This window comes from Aspergillus aculeatinus (assembly GCF_003184765.1).
Source record: "Aspergillus aculeatinus CBS 121060 unplaced genomic scaffold BO66scaffold_58, whole genome shotgun sequence".
NCBI lineage: Eukaryota > Fungi > Ascomycota > Eurotiomycetes > Eurotiales > Aspergillaceae > Aspergillus > Aspergillus aculeatinus.
Window position 1 is genome coordinate 89,513 of NW_020291527.1, and position 25,749 is coordinate 115,261.

At 56.7% G+C, this 25,749-nt stretch overlaps 7 protein-coding genes and 3 non-coding genes across 10 annotated transcripts; 2 read left to right on the plus strand and 8 right to left on the minus strand.

The window, feature by feature from the left end:
- Nucleotides 1-441: 441 nt before the first annotated feature.
- On the minus strand, nucleotides 442-2,263 carry BO66DRAFT_414864 (uncharacterized protein; the record flags this gene model as incomplete). The annotated part of the gene is made up of 4 exons (XM_025649499.1): nucleotides 442-1,334; nucleotides 1,387-1,770; nucleotides 1,819-2,144; nucleotides 2,181-2,263. 4 exons carry the CDS (start codon nucleotides 2,261-2,263, stop codon nucleotides 442-444), a joined length of 1,686 nt encoding a protein of 561 aa, XP_025499585.1.
- A 606-nt stretch (nucleotides 2,264-2,869) lies between these two features.
- Nucleotides 2,870-5,806, minus strand: BO66DRAFT_431763 (BRCT domain protein; the record flags this gene model as incomplete). The annotated part of the gene is made up of 7 exons (XM_025650605.1): nucleotides 5,757-5,806; nucleotides 5,632-5,693; nucleotides 5,268-5,544; nucleotides 4,566-5,200; nucleotides 4,235-4,511; nucleotides 4,106-4,186; nucleotides 2,870-4,059 (listed from the first exon to the last, which is right to left on the minus strand). The coding sequence occupies exons 1-7, from the start codon at nucleotides 5,776-5,778 to the stop codon at nucleotides 2,870-2,872; spliced, it is 2,544 nt and encodes an 847-aa protein (XP_025499586.1). The 5' UTR covers nucleotides 5,779-5,806.
- A 2,223-nt stretch (nucleotides 5,807-8,029) lies between these two features.
- On the minus strand, nucleotides 8,030-8,996 carry BO66DRAFT_196804 (uncharacterized protein). The gene has a single exon (XM_025642497.1). It carries the CDS (start codon nucleotides 8,801-8,803, stop codon nucleotides 8,312-8,314), a length of 492 nt encoding a protein of 163 aa, XP_025499587.1. The 5' UTR covers nucleotides 8,804-8,996; the 3' UTR covers nucleotides 8,030-8,311.
- A 350-nt stretch (nucleotides 8,997-9,346) lies between these two features.
- Nucleotides 9,347-9,432, minus strand: BO66DRAFT_t283. Its single transcript has one exon. It is a non-coding gene; the product is annotated as a tRNA-Pro (tRNA).
- Nucleotides 9,433-9,518: 86 nt separating this feature from the next.
- On the minus strand, nucleotides 9,519-9,610 carry BO66DRAFT_t282. Its single transcript has one exon. It is a non-coding gene; the product is annotated as a tRNA-Pro (tRNA).
- Nucleotides 9,611-10,542: 932 nt separating this feature from the next.
- Nucleotides 10,543-12,870, plus strand: BO66DRAFT_474760 (DUF4246 domain-containing protein; the record flags this gene model as incomplete). The annotated part of the gene is made up of 1 exon (XM_025653167.1): nucleotides 10,543-12,870. One exon carries the CDS (start codon nucleotides 10,543-10,545, stop codon nucleotides 12,868-12,870), a length of 2,328 nt encoding a protein of 775 aa, XP_025499588.1.
- A 2,217-nt stretch (nucleotides 12,871-15,087) lies between these two features.
- Nucleotides 15,088-16,949, plus strand: BO66DRAFT_333047 (GMC family oxidoreductase; the record flags this gene model as incomplete). The annotated part of the gene is made up of 2 exons (XM_025644159.1): nucleotides 15,088-15,315; nucleotides 15,369-16,949. The coding sequence occupies 2 exons, from the start codon at nucleotides 15,088-15,090 to the stop codon at nucleotides 16,947-16,949; spliced, it is 1,809 nt and encodes a 602-aa protein (XP_025499589.1).
- Nucleotides 16,950-17,729: 780 nt separating this feature from the next.
- On the minus strand, nucleotides 17,730-17,814 carry BO66DRAFT_t281. The gene has a single exon. It is a non-coding gene; the product is annotated as a tRNA-Pro (tRNA).
- Nucleotides 17,815-18,288: 474 nt separating this feature from the next.
- BO66DRAFT_382813 (pepsin-like aspartic protease) lies at nucleotides 18,289-19,956 on the minus strand. Its single transcript, XM_025646028.1, has 3 exons — nucleotides 19,170-19,956; nucleotides 18,865-19,110; nucleotides 18,289-18,786 (listed from the first exon to the last, which is right to left on the minus strand). The coding sequence occupies exons 1-3, from the start codon at nucleotides 19,783-19,785 to the stop codon at nucleotides 18,449-18,451; spliced, it is 1,200 nt and encodes a 399-aa protein (XP_025499590.1). The 5' UTR covers nucleotides 19,786-19,956; the 3' UTR covers nucleotides 18,289-18,448.
- Nucleotides 19,957-21,778: 1,822 nt separating this feature from the next.
- BO66DRAFT_395162 (Zn(II)2Cys6 transcription factor domain-containing protein) lies at nucleotides 21,779-25,748 on the minus strand. The gene is made up of 6 exons (XM_025648159.1): nucleotides 25,526-25,748; nucleotides 24,405-25,380; nucleotides 23,347-24,347; nucleotides 23,253-23,300; nucleotides 22,906-23,204; nucleotides 21,779-22,847 (listed from the first exon to the last, which is right to left on the minus strand). Exons 1-6 carry the CDS (start codon nucleotides 25,707-25,709, stop codon nucleotides 21,981-21,983), a joined length of 3,375 nt encoding a protein of 1,124 aa, XP_025499591.1. The 5' UTR covers nucleotides 25,710-25,748; the 3' UTR covers nucleotides 21,779-21,980.
- Nucleotide 25,749: the final 1 nt, after the last annotated feature.

A 25,749-nucleotide genomic window follows, 5' to 3' on the forward strand; every position in this document is an offset into this window, starting at 1 on the left:
TCTCCGGCAGTATACGGCTCATTGCTTCGAAGTTGCGTACCTGATAGCAAAGACAGGAAGCGAAAGAGTATAGACCACGCTGATCATACTACTTGCTGTGCAAATGAGTGTAGTCAAAGAGAGGACATAGAGGGGGCGTGGTCTGAGACAGTATGGCGAGGCTGCCAGCCCACTGACCAATTTCAGCATGATCCATTCTTAGGCATGGTTAACACGTGCTAATGTGATACCACTTCCAGGTCCGGTTAAATGATATTGGTATAGTTAGCTTCTAACAACACGCAGCAGGAAGATCGAAGGCGACGGGCCCAGGGCGGCACGACCCTGCCCGGTCGGTCTTGAAACAGGGATGGACATAATCAGACGAGTGCACGACCGCTATCGCTAGATCTGCTCCCTAGTATTCTGACGAGTATGAGTTTCCAGTTGACCAAAAACCTGCTATGACTCCGGGAACGGCCACAGGGCTCTTGCCTCATCCGATGTTCTTTCCTCGGCTGCCCGCTCAATCCACATCGCAAGCAACTCCCGATTCTGCCTCCGCTTCTCGGCGATATCCAGCTGCGGCGCAATCCACCCTTCGGCGTCGGTATCGAGGCACTCCATCGCGAGTTGCTGGACATCATTCCACGCCTGATACTCCGCAAATTGGCGTTCGTGTCGACTGATTTCTTCATCGCTGAATGAATAAGGGCATTCACTCGTGAAATCTAGCGCCGACCAGTTCCGGGAAATCTCAATCAGACACTCGCGCAGCGGCACGGTTCCCACCTCCGAGACTTCGCCGCAGCGGACGAACAACTCCCGAAAGACGCGGGGCACAACGTTCACCATCGCGTCGTGGGCGACGCGGTCGTCGAGGAATTTGGCGACTTCGTATGCTTTGGCAAGCTTGGCCTGGGAGAATTCCTGCAGAGCAGCTGCCTGGCTTTCTTCGTCGAGGGAAGTGAAACCGTCTGGGAGTGTGGGCTTGACTAACCCCTTGGGGTAGTTTGTTGGTGGCTTCAGGAAGACCGGCCATCGGGCTTGAAGGAATCGAGGGTGGATGGCCAGGGACTGGAAGTCGATCAGGGAGACGATTCTCGAGCTTTCGTCCGGAGCTACGAAGATGTTTCCCATGTGAAGATCCGTGTGCCATAGTGTAGGCTGGGCCGATTGGCCGATTGATGGGTGCGAGTCGATCCGCTGGAATACACTGACTGCAGATTTCAGAAGCTGGGTTTGCTCTTGAATGCTGCCTTGGTGGAATGGTAATCCGGGGGTTGATTGTCGGTGCGTGATCCGGGATATCTCGCGTTTTGCGATGGATTTTCCTAGGTCTGATAAAGTTCGCCCTGGAGATCGGTTAGCTGAAGCCAACCATGATCTATTGTGGTGAGGACTCACAAGGCCCATGGCTAAAGCTTTCAGACCGGGGGGCAGATGAATCAGTCGCAGCCACATGCTCCGAAGGATGACACGATGGCCCGACGCAAAACCGATCAGAAGAGTCTACGTCCACACACGCCTGTGGCGACCGTATCGGGTCCGCATCAACCCTTCGATAGAGCCCTCCGTACGCAGGAAATGCAATGGCCGACAGTTGCGCCTCAAGCTTCACCAGATTCTGGATCAGCCCCAACCTCTCGATCTCCGCCATCCCCTCCCATCGCTCATACAGCGGAACCCCTGCCGCCTTCTCCATGATGATGTACTCGGCTCCGACCGGGTTCGAACTGTCCGAAGACCAGGAGAGCACTGCTGGAACGGGGATACGCGTATAGTCCTTAACTGATACCATATGAGCATCAGTAAGATTGATAGATAAGGGGTACATACCATACTGTAGAACCGCGACCTCAGAAGCGGTAGTCAGGGAGGCTGGTCCCGCGATATGATATGGGAGCTTCGCAACAACCTCCTCGTCATTCTCCTTCGTCAGCAGCAGGGCTTTGCTGAACCCTCCCTCGAGCTTCTCAATCGTTCGGATCGGGGATGGGCTTGCCCCTGCTGTCGCAGCGAGATCGCAGAGAGCGTCGATGTCGAACTTCAGGTATCGTCGACGGAGTTGGGTCTCTTCGTCGATGAGGAAATGGCCATTGGTGTAGGTGAATAGCTCTTCGCGGGCGATGGCTTTGCCTGGGGAAGTTAGGGGTGTTCCGCAACTGGGTAAAAGGTAGTGTGTTTTGGATGTGTTTTACCTCGACAAAGGATGGATAGTGGCGCTATTAAGCTTCGAGGCTCGAGGCTTGAGGCTCCTGGAGGATCTACGGAAGGAAAGCATACTGGAGCTGGGCTCTGCGAATACACGGACAGATTTGGAGGAGTGGTTGTGGTTATGGATAGTTGCAGGGGACGATGTAGTCGAGGGCGGATTAGTCAGCGTGATGTACCATGCAGGGAGCAGGCATCACTTCTGGCACTCTTGGGGATCACTCCTAACGTCGTTCTCACTACATCAGGATGAAGGTAGTTCAATGACTTGCTCTGCCTCTGCTCTCCTGATCAGCAAGTCGCCAGTGGTCGAATAATGCCACTACCGACGCAACAGAGGCTTCGAGATTCAGGTAGTTGCATGACACGATGAGGCCTCAAGAGATCTGAGCCCCCAATGGTTATTGGAAAGATGACCGCCCTCGGAAAAAGCATTTTAGATTTCTTCTCAGATCACAGGAATCAAGATCCACAGGCAAAGGCACAGGCAAAGGCACAGGCACGAATGGGGAACCAAAAGCACAATGTATTCAGCATGTATGAGAAAGGACGCCGCGCCATGCACGCATATCATGAACAACATATTCAACCCTAAAAGGATCCAAATCAAACACCTACCCCCAACCCCCAACCGCAGGGTCGTACGGGAAGAACCGATTCAAATACCAGAACAAACTCAAAATCCCTCCCCAACCGTCTTCTGCCCATGCCTCGTCCTCCGTCCCCCGCCCCACCCCACATTCTCCAGCTCCCGGAACTCCGGCACCAGCTGCTGATCCCCGAGACCGGCAGCCTTACCGGCACTCTTCTTCGCCACGGCCTTCCCCGCCTGATGCAAGAACTGCTCGCGCATGGCCACGGCGTCCGGATCCTCGTAGTCCAGCTGCGTCATGGCCGGCGGCTCGTTCTCGTCCTCCTCGCCCGCGTACTCATGCTCGTACTCGGACATGACCATCGAATTGCTGGCGGTCCTGCCCTCCATGTCCAGGTACTCGAGTCGGACGGCGGTGCTGTTCGCGCGGGAGAGGATGCCGCCGCTGTCCGCGGGGTGGTTGGAGTCGAAGATGGCGCTGCCGCAGCCGTCGTCGTTGAGGGTGTCGATGGAGCTGGCGCGCGAGAACGAGAACGCTTTCGTCTGCGGGTGGTGCTGGTCGAGGGAGACGAGGCCGCCGCTGTTGGTGCGGCTCGAGGGCGCGCGTCCGAGGAGCGGTTTCCGCGCGCGGGAGCGGGGCCGGTCACCGTGGCTGTCCCCGGGTTCAGAAGCAGAATTGGTGCGGGCTTGTTTCATAAGGCCGCTGACGGCCAGGTCGATGACGGATTGCGCGGTCGGGCCGGTGGAGACATCGGAGATCTTGCGTTTGAGCGGTGAGGAGCTCGTGGAGGTGATTGAGTTCTTCTTGATGGGCGATTCTTTGACCGGGGTAGGGACTCGGGTGTGGTCGTCTGGCTTCGCTTTGGATGGTGCTTCGTGCCGTGGATCAAGCTCATCCGTTTTGGTGGTGTCGGTTGCTCGAGAAGGGTGGCCTGTTCCATCGATTCGGGTTTTTGGTTGGCCAGTCTGGTGATGAGCGGTTGTTTTCGTGGCTTTCGTGGGCTGGTTGGTAGCTGAGGTTGGCCCGTTTTGCTCCGGATGCGAGCCAGCTCGCGTCTCCCGAGACTTGCCACTTTGGGTGGGTTGCTTTTGAATTAGATAGGGTTCAAAAGGTTGCTTTTTCTCATGGCGAATGGAGGCCCAGAGCCAGTCCGCAGAGACTGCTGGCACTCCCCACTCCTGAGTATGCCGTAGCTTGTCCTGGTTCACGGCGCTGGCGTCGTTGCAGACGAGCACAGAAGCCTTGGGTGTCAGGTACTCGTTGTATGTAGCGCCTAAAAGATTAGTCTTGGTCTAATATGAAGCCGGAATGTCCCTTACCGGTTAGATTGACAAGCTTGGACAAGTGCAAGAGATCGATACGGAAGAACCCGGTTGAGCAAACCTTAAGGCCAGAGAATCCTAGAACCGTCAGAACACAGTTTTAAAGCTTGAAGCGAGAGGACTTACCTTCGACCGGAAATGAGGGAATGGGCGTGTTTGCGACGTGAGATTCTGGAGGCACGAGTGTTTTCGCATCAAGGCATCTCTCCAGCCACATATCCGTCACCACTTCGCATTCGAATGCCAAATCATCGGTGGAAGGAACCTGGGCTTTAGACATCTTGAAAGGAACGATTGTGTACAGACCGTGGCCGGTTTTCGGGATGTCCGATCGGGTGAACTCGCTCAAGGATCCCACCAATTGTGCCCCGTTGAACGATAGATGGTGGCGTAGCACGTTCGTCTGCCAAAGGTATTAGTTTCTAGCCCGATGGCATCCGTACCCCGAGACACAAACCTGTTTCGACGAGAACCCATGTATGTAAAAGTAGCAGCCATGCAGAAACCCTTCATCCTTGCTAGCGACCGGCTCCGGTGGTGGCTGTGGACGGGACTCTTGCGCCTCCGCCATGGTCGTCTCGCTAGCGAACGACTTCACCTCCTGGAGGCCCGAGGTAGCCTTCCGCAAGGCCCGGGTCTCGCTCTGCTGGCTCCCCTTGGACCGGCCAAAGTCGCCCGCCTCGAACCCGATGCCAATGATATCGCCCCAGATGCCTTCGTTCTGGTCTCCAAGCTTCGTGCTCGCGATACGGCGCAGTTTCCGGGGTCGGGGGTTGTTCGAGGGATTCTCACTGTCGGCCCCCGAGGCAGCCTTGGGCTTGGGCGCGGGCAAGGCTCGATGCCAGGCGCCAACGCCATGCTGCTCCGACGGCAATTGCAGGTCGTACAGGGCCTCTTCCAGAACCATCCCCCGCTCGAGACTGTCGGTGAGCCACTTCATCGAGACGATCTTGATCCCCCACTGCATCGCGAACTTGTACTTGTCCCCCTCGGTGCTCCGCGCGATCAGGTGGCTGGTGCTTTTCACTAGGTCTTTCCGGAACTCGGCGCCATGGGCCGTGACTGTGTCCTGGATGTAGTTCCTAACCGACACTGAAGACAAAAAGAAAAAGTTGTTAGACGAGCCCCCAGATCTGTGTCCGATGAACTCAACACTCACTATCCTCAAACCCCGTAATACAGATGGACAAGCCTCCAAAAACCGGGAATCGGTACGCGGCCTCCAGCGCGCGGATGTCCGTGTCGCCGCCCTTCATCCACGACTGACGCACTGCCTCGACCCATTCGGGTTTCAGGACCGTGACGTCGGCCCGTTCCCGCGCGACGAATTTGTACTTGGGCGTATTGACCTCGCCGATCAGCAGGTGAGTGACATCGGAGGTGAGATCGAACTTGTGGGTCGCTCCCATCTGACTCGCGACGGAGGCAATCTCGGACTATCGGCCATTTCCAAAGATGTTAGCGGACATTATCGTGGTGGGAAGAGCCATGACTTCAGGGTGTGGGTGGGATCGAGACTTTACCCGCTGCTCGGGGAGGATTGAGGTGAAGCAGAGAACCACCCCGGTGAGGGGATGCTCCTTGTCTATTCCAGGTCATTGTGGCTTAGTGCTGAAGTCGCAATCGTAGTGTTCAAAAGGGAACTTACTTGCGCCCGCAGTCTCAGCCATCGTTCATGGTCGCCGAGCAGAATGGGACCTCCAGCCTGTGCGATGGGGTGAATCTTGGTTTGCTTCCCCGACTTCGCGCCGGATCGCGCGCAAAGGCGATGCGTGATCACGTGACTCGGTGGTATCAGTGGGCGCCCCTCTCACTTTGTCTAGGCTTATGCTTGAGAAGCCATGAACCACTCTACGACACAATACTAATCTTGATCACAGATCAAGAGACTCACAGCCAACCCAAATTACAGCCATGTCTGCTCCAGCACCAGCTTTCACGTGCTTAGGGCAAGACGGCTTATCAACATGTCACGTGCGATAAAGGGCGGAGTGGCGCGGGCGCGTATCCAATCAACAAAAACGCGCATATTTCCAAAGGAACGCGGATTAACTTCCAATTCGAAAAAAAAAAAACCACTACTCATCAATAACAAGATAGGATAAACCCCACCTCCACAAGAATTCCTCTCCTCCTCGAGACCCCGACCCCATCGGCCCCGAGAAGCCAGCATATGCACCTCGCCAGACACCACGTACGGGCGTCATCGGGTTCATATCGTCAATTCACCACTTCCAATGGTCCATTATTGATACCACCGCGATCCGCCTCGTATCGACTCCTCCCCCCTCTTCCGTCTTCTCGCCGTCGAGCATTGTCACCGTCCGGACGAAAACCAACCCCTCCAATGTTCCAGCGAGCTGCCAACCGATACCCCGCCGCGCCGGCGGCTCCGCTGCAGTCCACGCTCGGGGCTCGCAACAACAGCAGTGCCGCACCGCTGCACAAACCGGCGGCCCTGGCGTCGTCGTTAGGGGTCAAGCGGAAGATCGAGATGACCAGCACGCAATCGACGCTGGGATCGCTGCACGACGAGGTGTACTTCGATGAGAACGACTTTGACGATGACGAGGACTTGGACTTCGAGGCTCCCGACCCATTCACTCGCCCCGCCGCTGCCCCCGCCGCCGCAGTGGCTACTCAGATCAGCAGACCGCCCAACATCACGAAACAACAGAAGCAAGAGGAGGAGGATGGGATGGCGGGATACCCGAATCTCAGCAGCGCGTTTGCGGACGATAAGATCTCGGTCGTCGACCTGACGGAGACACCCACCCGCGATACGTCGTCGGCGGCCGTGAAGTACCCCGACCTCCCTCCGATGCCCGCCGATGACAATCAGCCCCCCTCGAGCAGCATACAGTACCCCTGGTCCTCGTCGCCCCCGTCCCACTTCCAGGCGCCTGCCAAAAAACCGCGGAAACTACCATGGCTGGACGAGGAAGACGAAGAGGGGGGTATGGGATCTCGGAAGCCCGTGACGCCTGCGCGTCCGAAGCAGACGGCGATCTGGAACAAGTCCGCGAGCGCGATCAAGGAGGAGCAGCGGGAACTGCGGCGGCAGAACAAGGAAATGAAAGCGCTCGTGACAGGCCAGCTGCCACCACCCCGGGCGCAGGTGGCGTCGATCTTCCTCAGTGACGAGCAACGACACGTTCTGGACGCCGTGGTGCAGCAGGGGAAGAGTATCTTCTTCACGGGATCGGCCGGAACAGGAAAGTCGGTGCTGATGCGGGAGATCATCAAGAAGCTGCGGGACAAGTACAAACGGGAGCCGGATCGGGTCGCGGTAACAGCGTCGACCGGTCTCGCTGCTTGTAACATCGAGGGCGTGACGCTGCACAGCTTTGCGGGGATCGGGTTAGGCAAAGAGCCGGTGCCCGAGCTGGTCAAGAAGGTCAGTCAGCATCTGGCCAACGCGCCGCACAAGAATGACGGCGTAATGCCATGGCTAACGGCGTAGCAGATCAAGAAGAACCAAAAGGCGCGGAATCGCTGGCTGCGCACCCGGGTGCTCATCGTCGACGAAGTGTCCATGGTCGACGGCGACCTGTTCGACAAGCTGGAGGAAGTGGCCCGACTGATCCGCAACAACGGCCGTCCGTTCGGAGGGATCCAGCTCGTCGTGACCGGCGACTTCTTCCAGCTGCCCCCGGTGCCCGAGGGCGGCAACCGCGAGGCCAAATTCGCCTTCGCGGCCTCGACCTGGAACACCTCGATCCAGCACACGATCCTGCTCACCCACATCTTCCGCCAGAAGGACCCGGAGTTCGCCGACATGCTGAACGAGATGCGCCTGGGCAAGTTGACCCCGCGCACCATCGAAACCTTCAAGCAGCTTTCTCGGCCGCTGAACTTCCACGACGCCCTCGAGGCTACTGAGCTGTAAGCCTTTTCCCCCCTTAAAATCCAGGCATGATATTGACAGCTGGCTAGATTCCCCACCCGCCAAGAAGTCGACCACGCGAACAGTGCGCGCATGAACCGACTCTCGGGCGAAGTGATGACCTTCACCGCGCAGGACTCGGGGACGATCCAAGACCCGCAGTTCCGCGAGAAGCTCCTCTCCAACTGCATGGCGCCGCCGGTGATCCACCTGAAGAAGGGGGCGCAGGTGATGTTGATCAAGAACATGGAGGACACGCTGGTGAACGGATCGATCGGGCGGGTGGTCGCGTTCATGGACGAGGCGACCTTCGACTACTACATTGAGAACGAGAACGAATTCTCGGGGGGCAACAAACCTGATGGCGAGGAGGGCGACAATAACTTTGACGACGACGACAACGCGAGGTTGGCGCGGGCCCGCAAGAAGCTCAAGCCGCTCGCCCACAAGGACGGGGGTGCGGCCGCCGTCGGCGCGGGCGCCGCCGTGACGACGCGCAAGTGGCCACTGGTGTGCTTCGTGCAGCCCGACGGCACGGAGCGGCATCTGCTCTGCCAGCCCGAGACGTGGAAGATCGAGCTCCCCAACGGCGAGGTGCAGGCGCAGCGCCAGCAGGTGCCGCTGATCCTGGCCTGGGCGCTGTCCATCCACAAGGCGCAGGGCCAGACCCTGCAGCGCGTCAAGGTCGATCTGGGCAAGGTGTTCGAGAAGGGCCAGGCGTACGTCGCGCTGAGTCGCGCAACCTCCAAGGCGGGCCTGCAGGTTACACGGTTCGACGCCCGCAGGGTCATGGTCCACCCCCGGGTCATCGACTTTTACTCCAAGCTGGTCAGCATCACCGACGTTCTGAAGCCGAAGGCCGGTAGGGGGGCGGCCGCTGAACCTGAGGATGAATTCGAGGAGTACTACGGCTCGTTTTAGGGTCTTTGCACGGGCGTTACATTCTTAGTGCGACAGGCAATCTTATACCTGTCAAGGTCAGCGGGCTGGGTTCATGACTAATGATTACATTGATTGTGCAGATATCGATATTTAGTGGGTGTTATATGGGTGCTAGATTGTGAACAAGGGGTGGGTGGGAAAATCGCTGTAACATAGACCATTAATCAGGGTGTTGCGTCTAGTTCTAGAATCGAACAAGAATAAGGAAGTAAACATGGCTCGAGCCTTCCCCTACCATGGAACACAATCCCCCTAGCCAAAACCAATGGACACCCACATCCTAGGACTGGTGTACGATCGCAGACAACTACCAACCAACCGCATCACAGACAAAACAAAATCAATACACCTATGCGGTGTCTTGCTCAACCTTCCTTGAAGGGAACAGCGTGTACAAAGACAAAAAGAGTGGCCCGAACCGCGATTCGAACGCGGGGCCTCTCGCATTTAAGATGTGGATCCCAAAGCGAGAATCATACCACTAGACCATCCGGGCTCTTATGATGTCAGAAGCTGACTTACTTAATATAAGACTACCTCAAACTAAGACAGAGTCGAGGAAAACAAAAACAAAAGAAACAAGGCCCGAGCCGCGGATCGAACGCGGGACCTCTCGCAGATATGCTTGGGTTTGGAATCCCTAAGCGAGAATCATACCACTAGACCACCCGGGCTTGATGATGTCATCTGCATGATTTGTGACATTATCACGGGGTAAGAAGGGGCTTGCGTGGATGTGGATGTATATGATGGGGGGGTTGAGTTTATATTTAGGTGACTGTGCGGCTATTCAAATCCTGTTTCTCATGCCCTATGTATATTCCACGGGTGATATATTATATACGACAGACCTGTAGACAGAGTATACCTAGAGTTGTTTACTGCGAAGTTCAACGCTCGTTGGGAGCTCCCGCGCTCTGCAACATATATAATTTACCGGGGCATTCGAGCTTCTAACCCGATTAATCGGGTACCACCGCGCACACATTCATCCGCCATCGCCTGACATGTCAGTAGCACAAGAAGAACGTCAACTCTGTATGGCAGGTTTCCAACGAAGACGAGTTGGAGATTTGAAGTTGTGGCTGCGCACGGAAGAGCGAACAATGCAAATCAACCATGCAAACTGGTGCAACCTGAGCCTCGTGCCCGGTGCATATACAGGGAACCTCAAGGAGGGGATTACGAGAAGAGAAGGTTACCTCTGTTATACCATTAAGCAAGTGAGATCTTGGTCTGGATATCTGGTGAGCAGTGTTCCAATTGAAATCTAAATTTATTCCAGACTCGGATATACTCTCACATATCTGCTCAGCAAACCACAGAGTACAAGTACTCACCCGGCTATCTGTGAGCAGATTTCTGTTCAATTGTCTTATCAGCTAATAGATACCAGCTACAAGGGTCGATAGAATGCCAGACTAAACAGCAAAGGGGTCTAGCCGACCCTGCCTGACCAAGTACACAAAACTAGTCGGATCTCCCCCCCTTTAAGTTCTCTCTCTCTCTCTCTGCGCGAGGCTTCACGTTTTCATCCCACCTCACCCAGTTTCCTTTTACCTGCATCTCAATCAACAGAACACCCTTCTCCCCCTCTTTCTCCATCATGCACGATGATTATCCGCCTCCTGCCGACCAAGCCGACCAGCCCACCATTATCACCTTCGACAACAGCGGCGACGGCCCGCTCCGAGTACCCGGTTTTGGCACGATTCCTCTGACATACGAGCTCCCATCCGGCGCGCGCTTTGCCCACGGCATCCAAGAGTGGCGACAGGCGCCCACCGTCACCGCCCGGGAGCTGGCCATGACAACCGCTATGAACCGTCTGACCGACCGCCCCAACTGGCATGTCGACGTCTTCGATGACGGGATCGTGGCGCGCTGGCGACAAGACAGCATCGCCTCCCTCGCGATGAATCCCCTGCTGAGTGATCGGGCCTGGGCCTGGTGCGTCCGGGAACTGCGCGATAAGGCCGTCGAATATCGTCAGAAGGGACATATCCGGGTGCTAGACACGGGGTCCTGTGTTTGCAAGTCGGACCATGTTCCTGCGCGAGAGACGGGGGAGCTGGCCGGGGAGTTCCGACGCGCCGTGAAGCCGGTGCTCGGCGCCCTCATGCAATCCGGGATGGTGGATTGGCGGTCACGGCATCGGTTAAGTATCATCGACCCGACCTTGTTTCCGCTGGTCTATGGGCGGAGTCTGGTCTTGGCGGATGGGGGTCGAGTGGAGATGGGGGATGTGTGGGGCGCGTACCAGGGAGCGACTCCCCTTGCGCCCACTCATGTGGATAAGAGGACCGATGCGGCGGATGTTCAGAGGCAGATGGAGGAGGCCCGGCATGTGCATGCCGATGATGAAACAGCGCCTCACTATCGGTGGAGCGCGAACTATCAGGCTCTACCGTGTGAAGTGGAGTTCATCGGCGAGGCAGGGTCAACGCAGGTGCGCCTCGCATCGTACATCAACAATCTACACCCGATGCACAAGCACCTCTACCGGGCAATCGAGACGCTGATGAGCCGGGCGATTCCATTGTGGAACGACTGTCTGGTGCAGGGACAGCGCGGCTGGAAGGATATCCTGAACCAAGGCCAGCTGGGGCCGGTCCCGCTCCGGATCATCACGTATGGAGTCGAATGGGAGAATGAGCTTCCCGAATGGCTGCTCGCCTTCCGGGTCCCAGGGCCACGAAGGAAGAGGATGTACCGCAAAGCGCGAGAAGCGCTTCTGGACAGTGTGGGAGATGACACGGACGAAGGTCGCCGCAGACACCGAGAGGCGCAAGAACGGCTGGACTGCTATCCAGACGTGGAGGGAAACGAAGAGAAGGAGTTGCCGCCCCCCGAATCAGACCTCTGGCAACGCGCGAAGGAGTATCTCGAGCTCCCTGAGGACGGGTCTGACACTCCCGTTCCTGCCCCGGACGACTGGCAGCAAGACGCGTGGGGGAAGATCCAAGGCAATCTAAAGCGGCGGCTGCGTTTCTGTCACCCCGAGCCAGGGACCGCATTTTCTTACGAAGAGTGGAAGACGGCGCGCCACAACGAGAGAGCTGTGGTGGATCTAGTCCGCGAGAGGAAGGACTGGCACGATATTCCCTACGAGCCGCTCACACCGCCCCACAAACCCTATACAATTCGGCTCCAGGACACCTTCCGTCTGCAGGGACTACAAATCATCGTCAACATGGAGAACATCGAGCTTACCCCCGACAGTCGGGACTACAAAGGCACGGACTGGCACATGGAAGGCCAGCTCAACGAGCACACTGTTGCTGTTGCCGTGTTTGCATACGATATCGACAATATTACCGAACCCCGAATCGCCTTCCGTCAGAATACTAAGCTAGATGAAAGCTTCTATCGATATAGGGAGTACAAAGAGCAAGGGCGAAAGTGGCAGTGGCATCCCCGACTGCTGCCCGCCCGGCGACATGGGAAAAACACCCACTCGGATCTGAATGAACTGGCACAGATCTTAGGATTTTCAAGCTTCGACCTCGATGCCGATAATCCCACAGCAAGGACATGGCAGGATAAAGGTGCAGTTTCGCTCTCGCAAGGGCGTGTGATCGCATTCCCCAACCTTCTCGAGCACCGCGTCGAGCCCTTCTCCCTGGCCGATTCCAGCCGCCCGGGGCATTATCGTTCCATCACCTTGCATCTGGTTGACCCGCACTATCGCATCTGCTCCACCCGTAATGTGCCGCCGCAGCAGCATCACTGGTGGGCACAAGCGGTCGGGGAGACCCTGCGCGCTGCGGCCCGACTCCCCCAGGAGATTATTGACAAGATCCTGCAAAACACCGGCAGCTGGCCTATGGGGTTGCCGGAAGCGCGACGGCACCGCCGCGCGTTATGGCAAGAGCATCGCTGGAACAACCTGGTCCGGATGGATCGGATGGGTCATCCGTACTTCAATTGTTGAATGTACGGGATATGACCGGAGGCGCTAGAAGGTCTGGCGGGAGCCAAAGAATAAACATAAACAAGCATACATCTAGAGCTCGGCACCAGCAACAGTTACATGTACATAAGATTCAAACTTTCAGAGATCATCTCCCAAAGAGCTTGTCTAAGCTAGCCTTGATAACCTCTGAAGCGTACAGTAGGCCCATAATGAGAACGCGCCGAGAGATACTGCCCGCGTCCCCGGGACATATTCTAGGTGGGGGCGGGCTTACCCACCCCCTCGGAGTGCATAAGTTAGCCCTAATTGTCGACTTGGACTAAAGTTAATCATTTATCTCACTACTCATGATATCGCGATCAGCGAAAGGTTCACGTAAGGGACCTCTTTGTCCTCGGACCGATCAGGACCCAGGGAGCATTTTTCGGGGAGAGGGCTCTGAGAGGTTTCGCTTGGAGCCAGTGATTAAGAAAACTCACTGCTTCAAACGCAGGTGGCGACAGGAGTGAGTTTCAACATGGAATGGAAATGTAGTAGACAATCACGTTAGTTATAGTGACTTCTAGACAGTCAATTGGCACATACGACCACAGGGTGTGGAAAATAGGGCTTCCCGTCCGCTCAGCCGTACTCAAGCCACACGCCGGGAGGTTAGTAGTTGGGTGGGTGACCACCAGCGAATCCCTTCTGTTGTATGTTTTTGTTACTTAAAAAGTGGGGGTCGATTCTTGCCTGGCTGGGTTAAAGTAAAGTGTCCTTCACGCGCCTGAGGACCGCCGCCGTCCATATCACCCCCCGGGCAAGCCTAGCTCCCCTCTCAGCCCTCCCGCAAGAGAAGCAGGCATATCCCCAAAAGAAGCAGAAACACCAGGGCCGTAATCAGAGAGGCAACACAAGTCCATTTCTTCCACCGTGGGTTGACCATGGCCCTTCAAAGTCAAAGTGCATCAGGTATCTAGATCAGGAGTCAGACACAAAAACCCATCAATAACCTGCTTCAGAGAGTTAGTATGATTCTATGTGCGCAAACATGACAGAGCCGCTCATAGACTCAGAACATCCTCCATCCCTGTCCGGCTAGCCCAGTGGCACGTTTTCCAGCACCGCCAGCATAGACCACTTGAAGATAATTAGCATCGGCTTAAGTTGGACGAATCCGATAGGGTCACTTACCGAGGTAACCAACGATTGTGACACTGACAGTGTCGACGTGAACAGGAATCCAAGAGTTCCCAGGGTTGCCTACTGTGCCAATAACAAGCGTATACTCACTGACGTTAGACTCACATCGAGTGACTCGCTGCGTATACAGCCAGAGTCCCACGGCGCATACTGCAAGAACAGTAAAACGAGGTTCAATGCTTAACTGTGGTCGATCTTGTGTGTCTTAGCTATGGCTGTGGGACTCTGTACAAGTGCAGGACAAGAGCAGAGGTGCTTATTGGCCTTGCAGAGTACTATCGGACACTTGAAACTTGTATATATCTGCAAAGAATCTCATTCGAGTGACAGGGACGACTGAAATGGAGGGACTTGTGCTCGTGGATATAAATCGAGGGGGGAGACGGGGCTAGCCTACTACTCCGCGTGATAACGGGCGAAGAGACACCAAGTCAAGGAAAAATAGCAGACTAGCAAGAATGAAACTGTCTGTATATAATGCTGTTGCTGGTGGGTGGGGGCGTAGGAAGCAGAGACCATCAACGCACGAGTAAGCACTAGACTCGGGCGCATCAAGGAACCATATTTGTCGGAATAATAGGGGCGAAATGAGGAGCGATCATCTCAGGCCCGTCAATTCAAATGATCCTTGCATATGGCGGCGACTGGACACTAGATCGAGCCCCCGTCGATGTTAGTGTGGTGACTAAGGTACTAGTACTAACTAACCAACTAACTAATACTAACTTACTCGGTGGACAAGGTATCTTGCTGTCTACGGCAGGCAACCTAGTGCTTACGCTTACAACTGTAAGCCCTAACTAGAGCCAGTGGAGGCCCACCATCCCCATTGGCCAACCCACCCATGACTTATTCGTAATCCATGATCAAAGGCTGTGTTATTACCGTCCCATGTTGCTTTAAACTACACTACAGTATGGTAACTACCGCATCAAGCAACCGGGTCTCCTATAAATACCGCGATCGCAACCCAGTTTCCCGTGGGCGAACCGTCAGCCCATAGTACCCTAATTACATATTGCTACCCTGTCTATTTCACCCACCCCATCAACGATGGACCCTCAAGTAGACACTCCGCTCGAAGCCGACTACGTGATCGTCGGAGGGGGAACGTCCGGTCTCGTTCTCGCTGCTCGACTGTCCGAGGGCGACTCGGCCCGCTCTGTGATCGTCCTGGAGGCAGGGAAGAACCTAGTCGAGGACCCCCGAGTTCAGACCCCGGCCCTCTGGACCACCCTGATGGGGTCCGAAGCAGATTGGCAGTATCAGTCCACGCCTCAGGTATGCTTCTTTTGCCTCACGTGCCAAGCACGAATGCTGATTTCGATCATCAGCCTGCTCTCGGGAATCGAGTCATCAAAGAGCCTCAGGGCAAGCTGCTAGGTGGCTCATCCGGGATCAACGGTCAGGCATTTATCGCGCCCACCAAGGCGGGAATCGATGGCTGGGAGAAACTGGGTGCAACGGGTTGGGACTGGGCGACTCTCTCCCCGTACTACCGCAAGGCCTTCACCCTGCAGCTGCCAGACGGAAACACCCGGGACCATATCGGCACCAGCTGGGTTGACCCCGAGGTCAACGGAACGTCGGGCCCGATCAAGGTCTCCTTCCCAGCCGTACGACAAGACCCGCTGTCCAAGGCGTGGGTGGACACGTTTCGAGCAATGGGCTACGGCATCACCGGCGATCCTTTCTCAGGGGTCTCAACCGGCGGTTACTCCAACCTGGCCGCTGTCGATGCAGAAACCAAGACCCGCAGTTATGCAGCCACGGGCTATGGCGTGCCCTCCAGCCAGCGTCCGAGCGTGCGCATCCTCACCAACGCGATCGCCCGTCGCATTCGTCTGGAGTCGGGAGAGAAAGGGGTTACCGCCACGGGAGTGGACGCAGACATTGAAGGACAAGCTACAGTCGTCAAGGCGAAAAAGGAGGTGATTCTGACTGCCGGGGCCCTCAACACTCCAAGGCTGCTCGAACTGTCCGGCATCGGAGGTCAAGCCATTCTCGACAAGTTCAACATTCCGGTTGTGATCGACAACCCCAGCGTCGGCGAGAATCTCCAGGACCATCTCATGAGTGGGATCAGCTTCGAGGTGAAGCCCGGGGTGGTCACCGGTGATCCGCTTCTGCGGCAGGAGCCCGACGCGATCCAGACTGCATTGCAACTGTATGCCGAGCACAAAGCCGGGCCCATGACCGTGGGCGGCGTGCAATCCTGCGCCTACATGCCTATCATCGAGTTTCATGGCCACCAGGAAGCGAAGCGGGCGCATCTCGAGACCTTCCCCGGTGACCCCGATGCTCGCCACGAAGTGATCCGAGACATCTACGGGGGAATGGATGCGCCCACCTGCTCGATGTTCATGTTCCTGGCGCAGGCCAACCTCCACCAGGACGGCAAGAGCTTCGTCGGCCAAGAGCTTCTGCCGGGCAATTACCTCAGCCTGGGCCTCTCCCAGAGTCTGCCCTTCTCCCGGGGAGCGGTGCATATCGCCTCGGCGGACCCGGACGCGCCCCCGACCATCGATCCTCGTTATTTCTCGAACCCGCTCGATCTGGACATCATGGCCCGGAACCTGCTGGACGTGGAGCGCCTCCACGGTCGGAGGCCGCTCGCGGATTATCTGGCTGCCGATGGCCGCCGCAATCACCCGGACGCCATTCTCACGGACCTCGACTCCGCCAAGAGATACCTCCGTGACACGGCCACCACCACCTATCATTCATGTGGCACCGTGGCCATGCTTGCCCGGGAGAAAGGAGGCGTGGTGGACGAGCGCCTGCGGGTGTACGGAACCACCAACCTGCGTGTCTGCGATGCGAGTATCTTTCCTTTGATCCCGGCGGCAAATATCATGTCTACCGTGTACGCGGTGGCGGAGAGGGCGGCGGATATCATCAGAGCGGAGGCGTAGAGCTGATCCTGACTGTACCTGCCTTGCACCCTTTGCTGGCTCCTACTCTCTCACAGTCACATATCGAGCAGCGGTCTGTAGTCATGGAGCATCAAAACAAGTCACTGCCTTGAATCATAGCACCCAGAGTGGGTAGCCCTGATGTCGAAGAATATTTGAAAGTCCACAGCTGGGCCTGGCCAGCTGGAGCTGTCATGCCTCAGACGTTGACGATGGACCACTCTCCCTTGTGCTGATACAACTGGCCCTTCTACAATCATTCTCTCGCTTGAGGATTTAAATTGGATTGCATATCGCATAGTAGTACATTCCGTCCGTATGCCTGAGGTTATGTTCGGGGCGTGTATCCAGCTCGCGGGACTGGTCATTTCCTGGTGCAGGGGAACAGACTACTTCCCGTGGCGACGGTGGGTGTACTCCATAATGAAAGAGCGGTGCTCGACTCCTGCTCACCCCACATCTGCTCTGGTCTCTGTCGGGATTTCTTATGGGATGAAAATAAGGTGGTGAGTGCACACGAGAGGAAAAGCGAGTGATCCGAAAATGCAAGTTATATTCCCCTCGCGCTCTCCAAACTTATCTGGTAAACCACTCCGGAGAACCGCGGCAAAACAACCAGCATAAAACCCCCCAAGAACACGGAATGGAGTACTAGCCAGACGACAGCAATTAGATCAAGACAGATACACTATCAAAATAAAACACCTAACTTTTCAGATCGAAGATCCCACAGGAAGGGAAGGGGGCAGGCACACCACATCGAAAGCGAAAAAAAGAAGTGGCCCGAACCGCGATTCGAACGCGGGGCCTCTCGCATTTAAGCTGCAAACCCAAAGCGAGAATCATACCACTAGACCATCCGGGCGCTTATATTATATCTGCGTTCAGTCTGTAAATATAGCCTCGTGCGGCTTGGGAGGCACATCACGCACGCTACATACTCACCCCAGGATTGCATGGGGTCAATGGAGACATACATACCATTCTTAGCCAGTGCATAACCCCGGATCCAGCTATGGCCTATGGCACTTCTTCCTTGAGTGGCAACAGCTCCCATGGAGGGTCGTCGATGCCTGATACGCTCTGCTGCCGCCGGCGTGATGCTTCTTAGGGCTGCGACGCTGTCGACCAAGATCTCATCTGTCGATCCTTCCCACCTGCGCCGATTCTTCCTGCAGTTGCGCAGGTACTAAAGCAAATGACGATGGAGCATCGACCGCTACCGCAGAAATTTCCATGGCACCTAACTTTATTTCGCGAAGTACAGGACTGCACCGAGACCTCCAATTACACTGCAAAAAACAAGTCTACACCAAAATCCATTTATCCACAGAACCATAAACATCAAAGACATATATTCATCGACCAGACCATATGTTCACCACCCCCCTTATGTACAGTACTATATACAGTACCATATCCACGCCCACATAGACCACCAGCTAGACCACAACTAAGCATCACCCACATCCACAGTCGCACAACCCCAATCAAATAACCTAAGCCTGCGCGGCGAACCCGATTCTCGGACCCTGCGAGTCAAAGACCACGTACTGGCTCTTGAGGAAGACATCACCCAGGATGGACAGGCCGAGGCCCTCGTTGGACTGGATGCCGCCGTAGCAGGTGGAGCTGCCGGTGGAGATGGGGGCGTAGTTGATGTACTTGCCGGGGACGACGGCGGTGTAGGAGCCGATCTTGACGCTGAAGCTGGGCAGGCTGGCGGAGCAGGAGAAGACGTAGCCGCCGTAGTTGTAGCTGTAGGAGGCGCCGCTGACGCTCTTGTAGTAGGTGGAGACGATGGAGTCGTCGAGGAGGATGAGGGTGGTGCCGGTGTCTGCGTCCATAAGTATGAGATTTTAAGGGGGAGGGGGGCATTTATAGCTGGGAAGAAGGGGACAGGCAGGCAACGTACCAGCAATGGCAGAGAAAGAGGAGGAGTGGGAGGCCGAGCCCACGCTGTAGCCGCTGGCGGTGAACTGCCAGAAGCCCTGGGAGTCGTCGACGTTGGCGTAGGTCAGGGAGCCGGTGTACTTGGAGGAGTCGATGAACCCGAAATCGTAGGTGCCGGCGGCGTGGTACTTCAGGTCGACGGCGAAGAGGGGGCTGTCCAGGCTGGACTTGACGGTGTCGAAGAAGGTGGTCTGGGCCCGGGGGGAGACTGCACCGCTGGATCAGTACACCTGATGAACGAAACAGTAAGGAGAGAGGGAGGCTTACCCGTGTTGATCGAGCTGAAGGCCAGACCCAACAGACCGTCGGTGTCGGTGTCCTGGACGAACTCGGAGCTGATGCGGCTGGCGGCCTCGACGGCCTGGCTGCTGGCCGTCACCGTGCCGACGGTGACCTTGTCCTTGTAGACGTCGCCGCTGGCGGAGCTGCCGTCGCCGTAGGAGATGCTCCAGCTGTAGCCGGACAGCTTCTGGGCGGTGCTGCCGGGGGTGTATATGCTGTGGCCGGTGCGCGAGGAGGCGGCCAGCTCCGAGGAGAAGACCCAGAGATCGGCGGATCCGGTGTCGAAGTCCAGGTTCAAGGTCGAGCTGCCCACGGTGACGGGGGTCAGGTAGGAGACGTCGTTGGCCTGCGGGGTGGTCACGACGCTGCCACTGACGGCGGCGGCCTTGACGCTGGCGGGCACCTGGGCGCCATACTTGGCCAGCGCATTCGCATACAGACCCGGCAGGTTGACGGTGCGTCCCTTGCTGCCCTCCTTCTCGACCTGCTTGACGGAGAAGTTCTTGACCGGGACAGAAGCCTGCGTCTCGGCCAGAGGAGCCGCAGTGGCGGCGGTGGTCAGACCCAGAAGAAGGGCTGCAGCCTTGTTGAGGACGACCATGATGAGGGGATGTTCAAGCAGATATCACGAGGAGGAAGAGAGGAGGAAGAGAAGGAGAAGGAGAAGGACCTGCTGCCGCTGTTGCTGCTGCTGCTGGATGAAGAAGAGAATCCCAATCGAAGCGGGTTTCAGAGTGCTCTTTATACCTTCTGCAGCCGTGCTGTACATCCCCAGTCCTTACACTCTGCATACATGCTCTTCCAAGCACGAGCATAGACCGACCATGCTCTATCTCCCCGAGTGTATACTACGGCCAAGGGTAATATCGAAATGTCTCAGTCCCCTCAATCACGCCAACGGAGGCCGGAGCACTACCAATCCATCAGGAAGCAAAGACCGACGATCATCGCCGCTAATCTAGTGGGGGGAGTTGTCCAATGGCCAGCCTTATCCGCATGAGGTTATCCCCCCCGCCCCGATTCCGCCAAGCACGAGACTATATGGCTAGTGACCACTCATCGTCGAGCATCAGACTGCCCGTGCCTGGCAATCCTTCGCGAGTAGCTTGATTGGGGATAAGAGATTCTGCAGTCTTCACCAGAGTACCAAGAAGACCAAGAAATTGCTTGCTCCAATCCTCACGCTCCAACTCATCGCCCCCCTCCCGTCTTCTTCAGCGAATATACTTTTAGGTGAAGTGTATGTAGCTACTCCGTCTGACGCTGGCGGACGTTCGAACGGACTCCGGAACACTCAGGGATCTTTCTCCCTCCCCCTCTTTGTGCCTGAACTAGACTGTCTCCAAACAATCAGAACCCCTATTGAATAAACCATTACTTCGTTCCATCAAAAGAAGAGAAGATAGTATATCGCACTGTGCCTCAAACCCCAATCATCTCCTTGGGATCCAGCAACAGTACTCTGGAGTACTGTCCAGCACAGCCCTAAGTAAACCCTAAGAAGCCCTATAGACGGTATAGACGGGAGCAGCCAAGCCAAGCCTGCCTACCCCAAGACCCTGAGCCTACAACATCACAATGATCTGAGCCATTGGCATCAACAGAGTAAACTAAACCAAACTAAAAATGCCCAGACCCAAACCTCCGACGGTGCTCCTGTCCTGTCCACCCCCCAAGTGGGTAACCATAATATATGCAATGCAACATAACCAACCCATGCCAGTTGCAACGGGAAGTTCGACCTCGGCCTCGGCAGCCTCCGGTCTTCACCTACAGCTACCGTACAGTACAGTACTAGGTACCCCTCACACTTGACTTCAACGGCCAATGGTCAATTTAATCCCCTAATGCCAGGATCCTCATTCGCCAAATCTGGACCCCCACCCGATCTGCACAAATCAAAATCCTGCAGGGTCTGGTGCCCTGTTGATATGCTTCCTGCAGGGTCGAGGGGGGAAATTACAAGGCTGCGCGCGCGGGCTGCAGCAAATGAATGTGACTCGAGACCCTGTTCCCAGTCCCAGTCCCAGTCCCAGTCCCAGTCCCAGTCCCAGTCCCAGTCCCAGTCCCAGTCCCAGTCCTCTATCGAAAGGCTCGAGCCTCGAAAACCACCGGGACTCCGGATTTAGAATCACTGATAAGGATAGGGGAGCTGAATAACTTACCTACTATTTAGTACCCGCTTACTACTTCGTACCGTAGGACGGCCCCCCCGTCCGGCCCCGGCACATCGCTCACTTTCGCTACGAACCAATTACACCGCGGAGATGGGCGGTTTTCGCCAAGTTGTCAGGGCAGGAGTCAGCAGTAAGTTAAGGTATTTACCTGTCCGTGGCGAGTGAACCAGAATACCACGATGAATTATTGGACCCTGGGATTTTAGATTAACTTGACTTGGCTTGGCTAAGGCACTGCTAAACAATTACCCCCCCTTAGTTGAACCCCTACTACACCAGACCCCGACACCACAGGGACTACTTCACTCAAATAAGTGACCGTGAGGGTCAGGAGATAGACTATCGGCACTGATAAACGCACTGATAACCTCATACCGACTAGAAATGATAACAGTGGGTGAGGTAACCGGGCCCCGAAATGACGCATCTGAGACCTGCAGCAGCGGCAGCAGCAGCAGCAGCAGCAGTAGATTGTGTAGTACAATACAACCACAGACCTAGCTAATCGAGATACACAACACCAAAAAAAAAATATGATATCGTAATTCGTACAGTCATACCACCCACTCTGCGTCCCCTTATCTCCTAATTACAAACCCTCCCCAAAATACATCGGATCTCACGATGACAAAAACTGCGAGGGCAGGTTGGCAGCAGCGGCAGCGGCAGCATCGTTCCCCTCCGCGCCAACGCCAACACCCACACCATCATACTGTTCATTAAGCAGGACCTCCAACATGTCGAATTCCCCCACCATCGGGCCCGTGCCGCCCAGCCCCTGGTCCACTACCGCGGTGGAACTGTTGAAGAACTGATCCAGCGGGAGCGCGAACCAGTCCGGGAGTCCGCCGGAGGTGCTGGGGTTGTTGTCCGGCATCGACTGCGACGCGGTGACGTTGTTGTTGTGGTGGTTGTTGCTCGTCGTCGTCGAGGCGGACGCCGCCGCCGCACCGCCGCCCCCTTCCATCTCCCCTGCAGGCGGGGTCGCGCTAGGGTCGTAGTAGTTGTGGTACATGGACGGCGGAGGGGGCATGAACGAGACGTTGATGTGCGACGAGTTGATCGACTGCGCGGGAATCGCCGCCAGGGGGTCATGCACCGAGGAACTCATGCTGGTCGTCCCCGTCTGGCTCGTCCCGTCGACATACCCCAGGTTCTGGTTCTGCGCCGGCGTGGTCTGCTGCGCCGGCGTCCAGGTGTGACTGGACCCCTCGCGACGGCCCGGAGGTCCGTCGCGCGGCCGCGGCGACTGATGTCGTGACACCGGCGCCGACGGGCGCTCCTGCTCCCCGTCCCCACCGCGGTCCAGCGGGGCGAACCGGAGGAAGCGCGTGCGGATGCTGGTCGTCAACAGCTCCAACAGTCGCGCAATGGCATGATTGAGGTGCACATCGTCAACCACGCAGGTCCGCAGGGCCTCAATGGTGCGGTCCTGGAGGTCCAGGGACACACGCACATCATCCTCCTTGGCACCCAGAGTGAAAGTCTAGGTGTGCAAATGTCAGCGCGGATTCCGTCGGCGGACAGACGCACACTATACATACCTTGAGAATGAAGATCATCCCCGACAGAATGCGGAAACACGTCCGCACCGGCGCATGCTTGAGATGGTCCCCAGGAACAAGCACCTCCAGCACCGTCTGCAGAATCTTGCGCGATGCATCGACCACCTCCTGGATGTAAGGCTCGTTGACCCGATACAACTCCATGAGCACGTGAAACCCAACTCCGCTCGCCGACGGGCCCGCATTCGGTCGTGACATCTGGCTCTGGGCCGCTTCGTTTGACATCGTCGTCCACCGATCCACCACCGCCTGAAGCGCCAGGGAGTTGACGTAGAGCCCTGGACCGTCAGTCACACTACCTTACAACACAGCACAGGACAACTCACGGGTATACTCATATTCAATCATCAGGATGTTCCTCATAGGGGGCGCCACTGGTCCGGTTAGCATCTTGAATGGGAATCCTAGGAAATCACTTACAATCAATGGTATCGATGTTATGTCGCCATTCCCTCAAAAAAGGCTGGAACCGATCGATCTGATCCCGGTACCGTCCACTCCGGATAAGCTCCGAGGTCTGCTCGTTCGATGCGAAAAGCAGCTGATTACTTTGGTACATGATCTTGGAGATTCCAATCCAGCAGTCATGCATGCGGTCGACGATGGTATCACTGCCCTTCGCGCCCGTCACGGGAGTCGGTTGGATGTCACTGGTCCACTGCGGAAGGGGCAGCATGGACGGGATTCCCAAGCGGCCACTGCTCTGCGTGATGTAGACGAGGATCAGACGGCGTAGTCGGCGTTTGCGAGTCTGCTCGGACAAAGATTCGACGGCAGCTTTGGCGTCGTTCTTCTGATCGAAGACTCCGAGCTCGAAGGCCAGCGCCTGCGCCGTACTGAGCAGCATCCAAGCCATGCGATCCGACCGCCAGGCGGGTTCGAGCCATTTCTGGAAGGCGAGCCGACCCTCCGCGGCGTTGTTGGGGGCACGATTCGCCGTGTTCTCCGCATCAGTTTCCAGCTCTCGCTCGTATCGACTCTGCGTGTGAGCATCCAGATCCAGGAGAGCGTTCTCGTCGTCACCTGGAGGGAAATGGAGATTTCGAGGATGCCAGTCGGTCAGGACAAGCAGCGCTTCGATAGTACCGAGCGACCGCAGATTGCCCTTGTGATTCACCTTGGCAGACGTAGGCGCGAGGTCGAACGACCGCGGCCGGCTGATCCCCATGCCGTTGTTGTCAAACTTCTCCTGGCCCCAGAAGAGACGCTCGATCATACCGCGGAGATACGACCAAAGCCGATCGTGGATGTAGAACGCCCGTGTATAAGCCCCATCGCCTTTCGGCTTCATATGCCGCGACGCGGTTGTCAAGATCGCCACCGCCAGGACAGGCTCATCCGTAAGCAGACTCCGATGCGTCGACGGGTGAGAGAAGTCCGGGATAACGATGGGACTCAAGGGAGCCAGGTGTTCGTAGTAGCTGCCATATCCATCAGTACGAGGGAGATTTGTCCACCAAAGCAACCGAAATACATACTATGCAACATAAGCCATAGCCTCTTCCACCGACAGCCAACCGGCACGAACGAACCGCAATCGCGACCATGCCCGGACCGCATCCACGAAGCCCGGGTCTGGCGCATTCTCCGTCGCGTCCGCCTGCCCACGACCATCCGGATGCTGGGCGCCATCCATCACCCCGGCGCCACCAGCCTGGTAATAACCACCCCCGACGGGGACGGTGCCGGACCGCTGGGGTCTCGACAACGACCCGCCTGCACTGCGCGGGGTGCCCGCCTGGGTGAGCGGGGACATGGGGGAGTTGAACGACGAGACCGACTGGCGCGCTCCGTAACGATTCTCCAAACTCTGGCGATTGAGGTCTTCTGTGCGGCCGGCGGCTTCGGACAGAAGGTGCAAGGCGTCGTGACTGTTGCTGATGGCGGGCGACAGCAGCTCGACGGCGGTGCGGTTCATCATGGGCTGGCCGCCCTCGAGGCTGAAACTGGGCGCATGGCTCCTCTCCGCGGCCGAGAAGACCGACAGACGGTTACTCCGCGCATCGGCGAAATGTGCTGCGGGCGTGGACTGGGGATTATTGGTAGTGGTGGAGGTGGAGGGGGTGGTGGTAGTAGTGTAACGCTGGTGGTGGCTGCCGACAGTTGGTGGTGGTAATTGAGCAGCGGCAGGTGAACTTTCCGACCACTTGAGTCGCGGATGGCCGAGGGTGTGGTTGTTGTTGGTGTCTAGCGTAGAAGGTGCCGCCGCAGCAGCAGTGGCAGTCGAAGAGGACGCATGCTCCAGTGAGGGTATATACGGTGATCCATCGCTGTTGTTAGAGTCGTGGCTGGAGATGACCTCTCCGACCATCATCCGCTTATCGCGACGAAGGGCCGCATCCTCCGTCTCGTCCGCATCCGAGGGCTTGCGTTTGCGCCTCGTCGCGGAGAACTCGCAACGCTTGCTTTCGCGGCGACATCGCACACAAGGAGGAGGACGAGGATTATCCACACCTGAGGAGATAATAGAATCAGAATTTAGTGTTTCTCCATTCAAGTAGAATTTCGCGACCGCATAATTCTAGCCAGAAAGTCCGGGGAACACAAATGAAAGGTAAGGGAAAAAATTAGAGGGGACGGGACAGGGGATCTCTCTTACTGCCAAGGTCGCACTTCACCTTGCGCTTTCGGCACGGGTCGCAGGCCTGGTATCCACGACGATGCTGGGACGACTGGGACTGGGACTGGGCCTGGGACTGGGGCGATGGAGACTTCTGACTCTGGTCTTGCCCGTTGTGCGAATAGAGAGGCTCCTGAGGGCCGGTATTCGCAGGTGCTGCCATGATGAGTCTCCTATGTCGGAGGACGGACAGCGACCGAGAA

Excerpts from the sequence above, each read along its gene's own strand:
- BO66DRAFT_395162 (XM_025648159.1), bottom strand. The coding sequence starts at position 25,709 with ATGGCAGCACCTGCGAATACCGGCCCTCAGGAGCCTCTCTATTCGCAC. Across the intron at positions 23,301-23,346 it reads TAACATCGATACCATTGATT|TGGCGCCCCCTATGAGGAAC; the intron begins GTAAGTGATTTC and ends TAACCGGACCAG. Across the intron at positions 22,848-22,905 it reads GGATGATCTTCATTCTCAAG|ACTTTCACTCTGGGTGCCAA; the intron begins GTATGTATAGTG and ends TTGCACACCTAG.
- BO66DRAFT_196804 (XM_025642497.1), bottom strand. The coding sequence starts at position 8,803 with ATGACCCGGGGGTGGACCATGACCCTGCGGGCGTCGAACCGTGTAACC.
- BO66DRAFT_382813 (XM_025646028.1), bottom strand. The coding sequence starts at position 19,785 with ATGGTCGTCCTCAACAAGGCTGCAGCCCTTCTTCTGGGTCTGACCACC. Across the intron at positions 19,111-19,169 it reads CTTCAGCTCGATCAACACGG|TCTCCCCCCGGGCCCAGACC; the intron begins GTAAGCCTCCCT and ends CCAGCGGTGCAG. Across the intron at positions 18,787-18,864 it reads CTCTTTCTCTGCCATTGCTG|ACACCGGCACCACCCTCATC; the intron begins GTACGTTGCCTG and ends TTATGGACGCAG.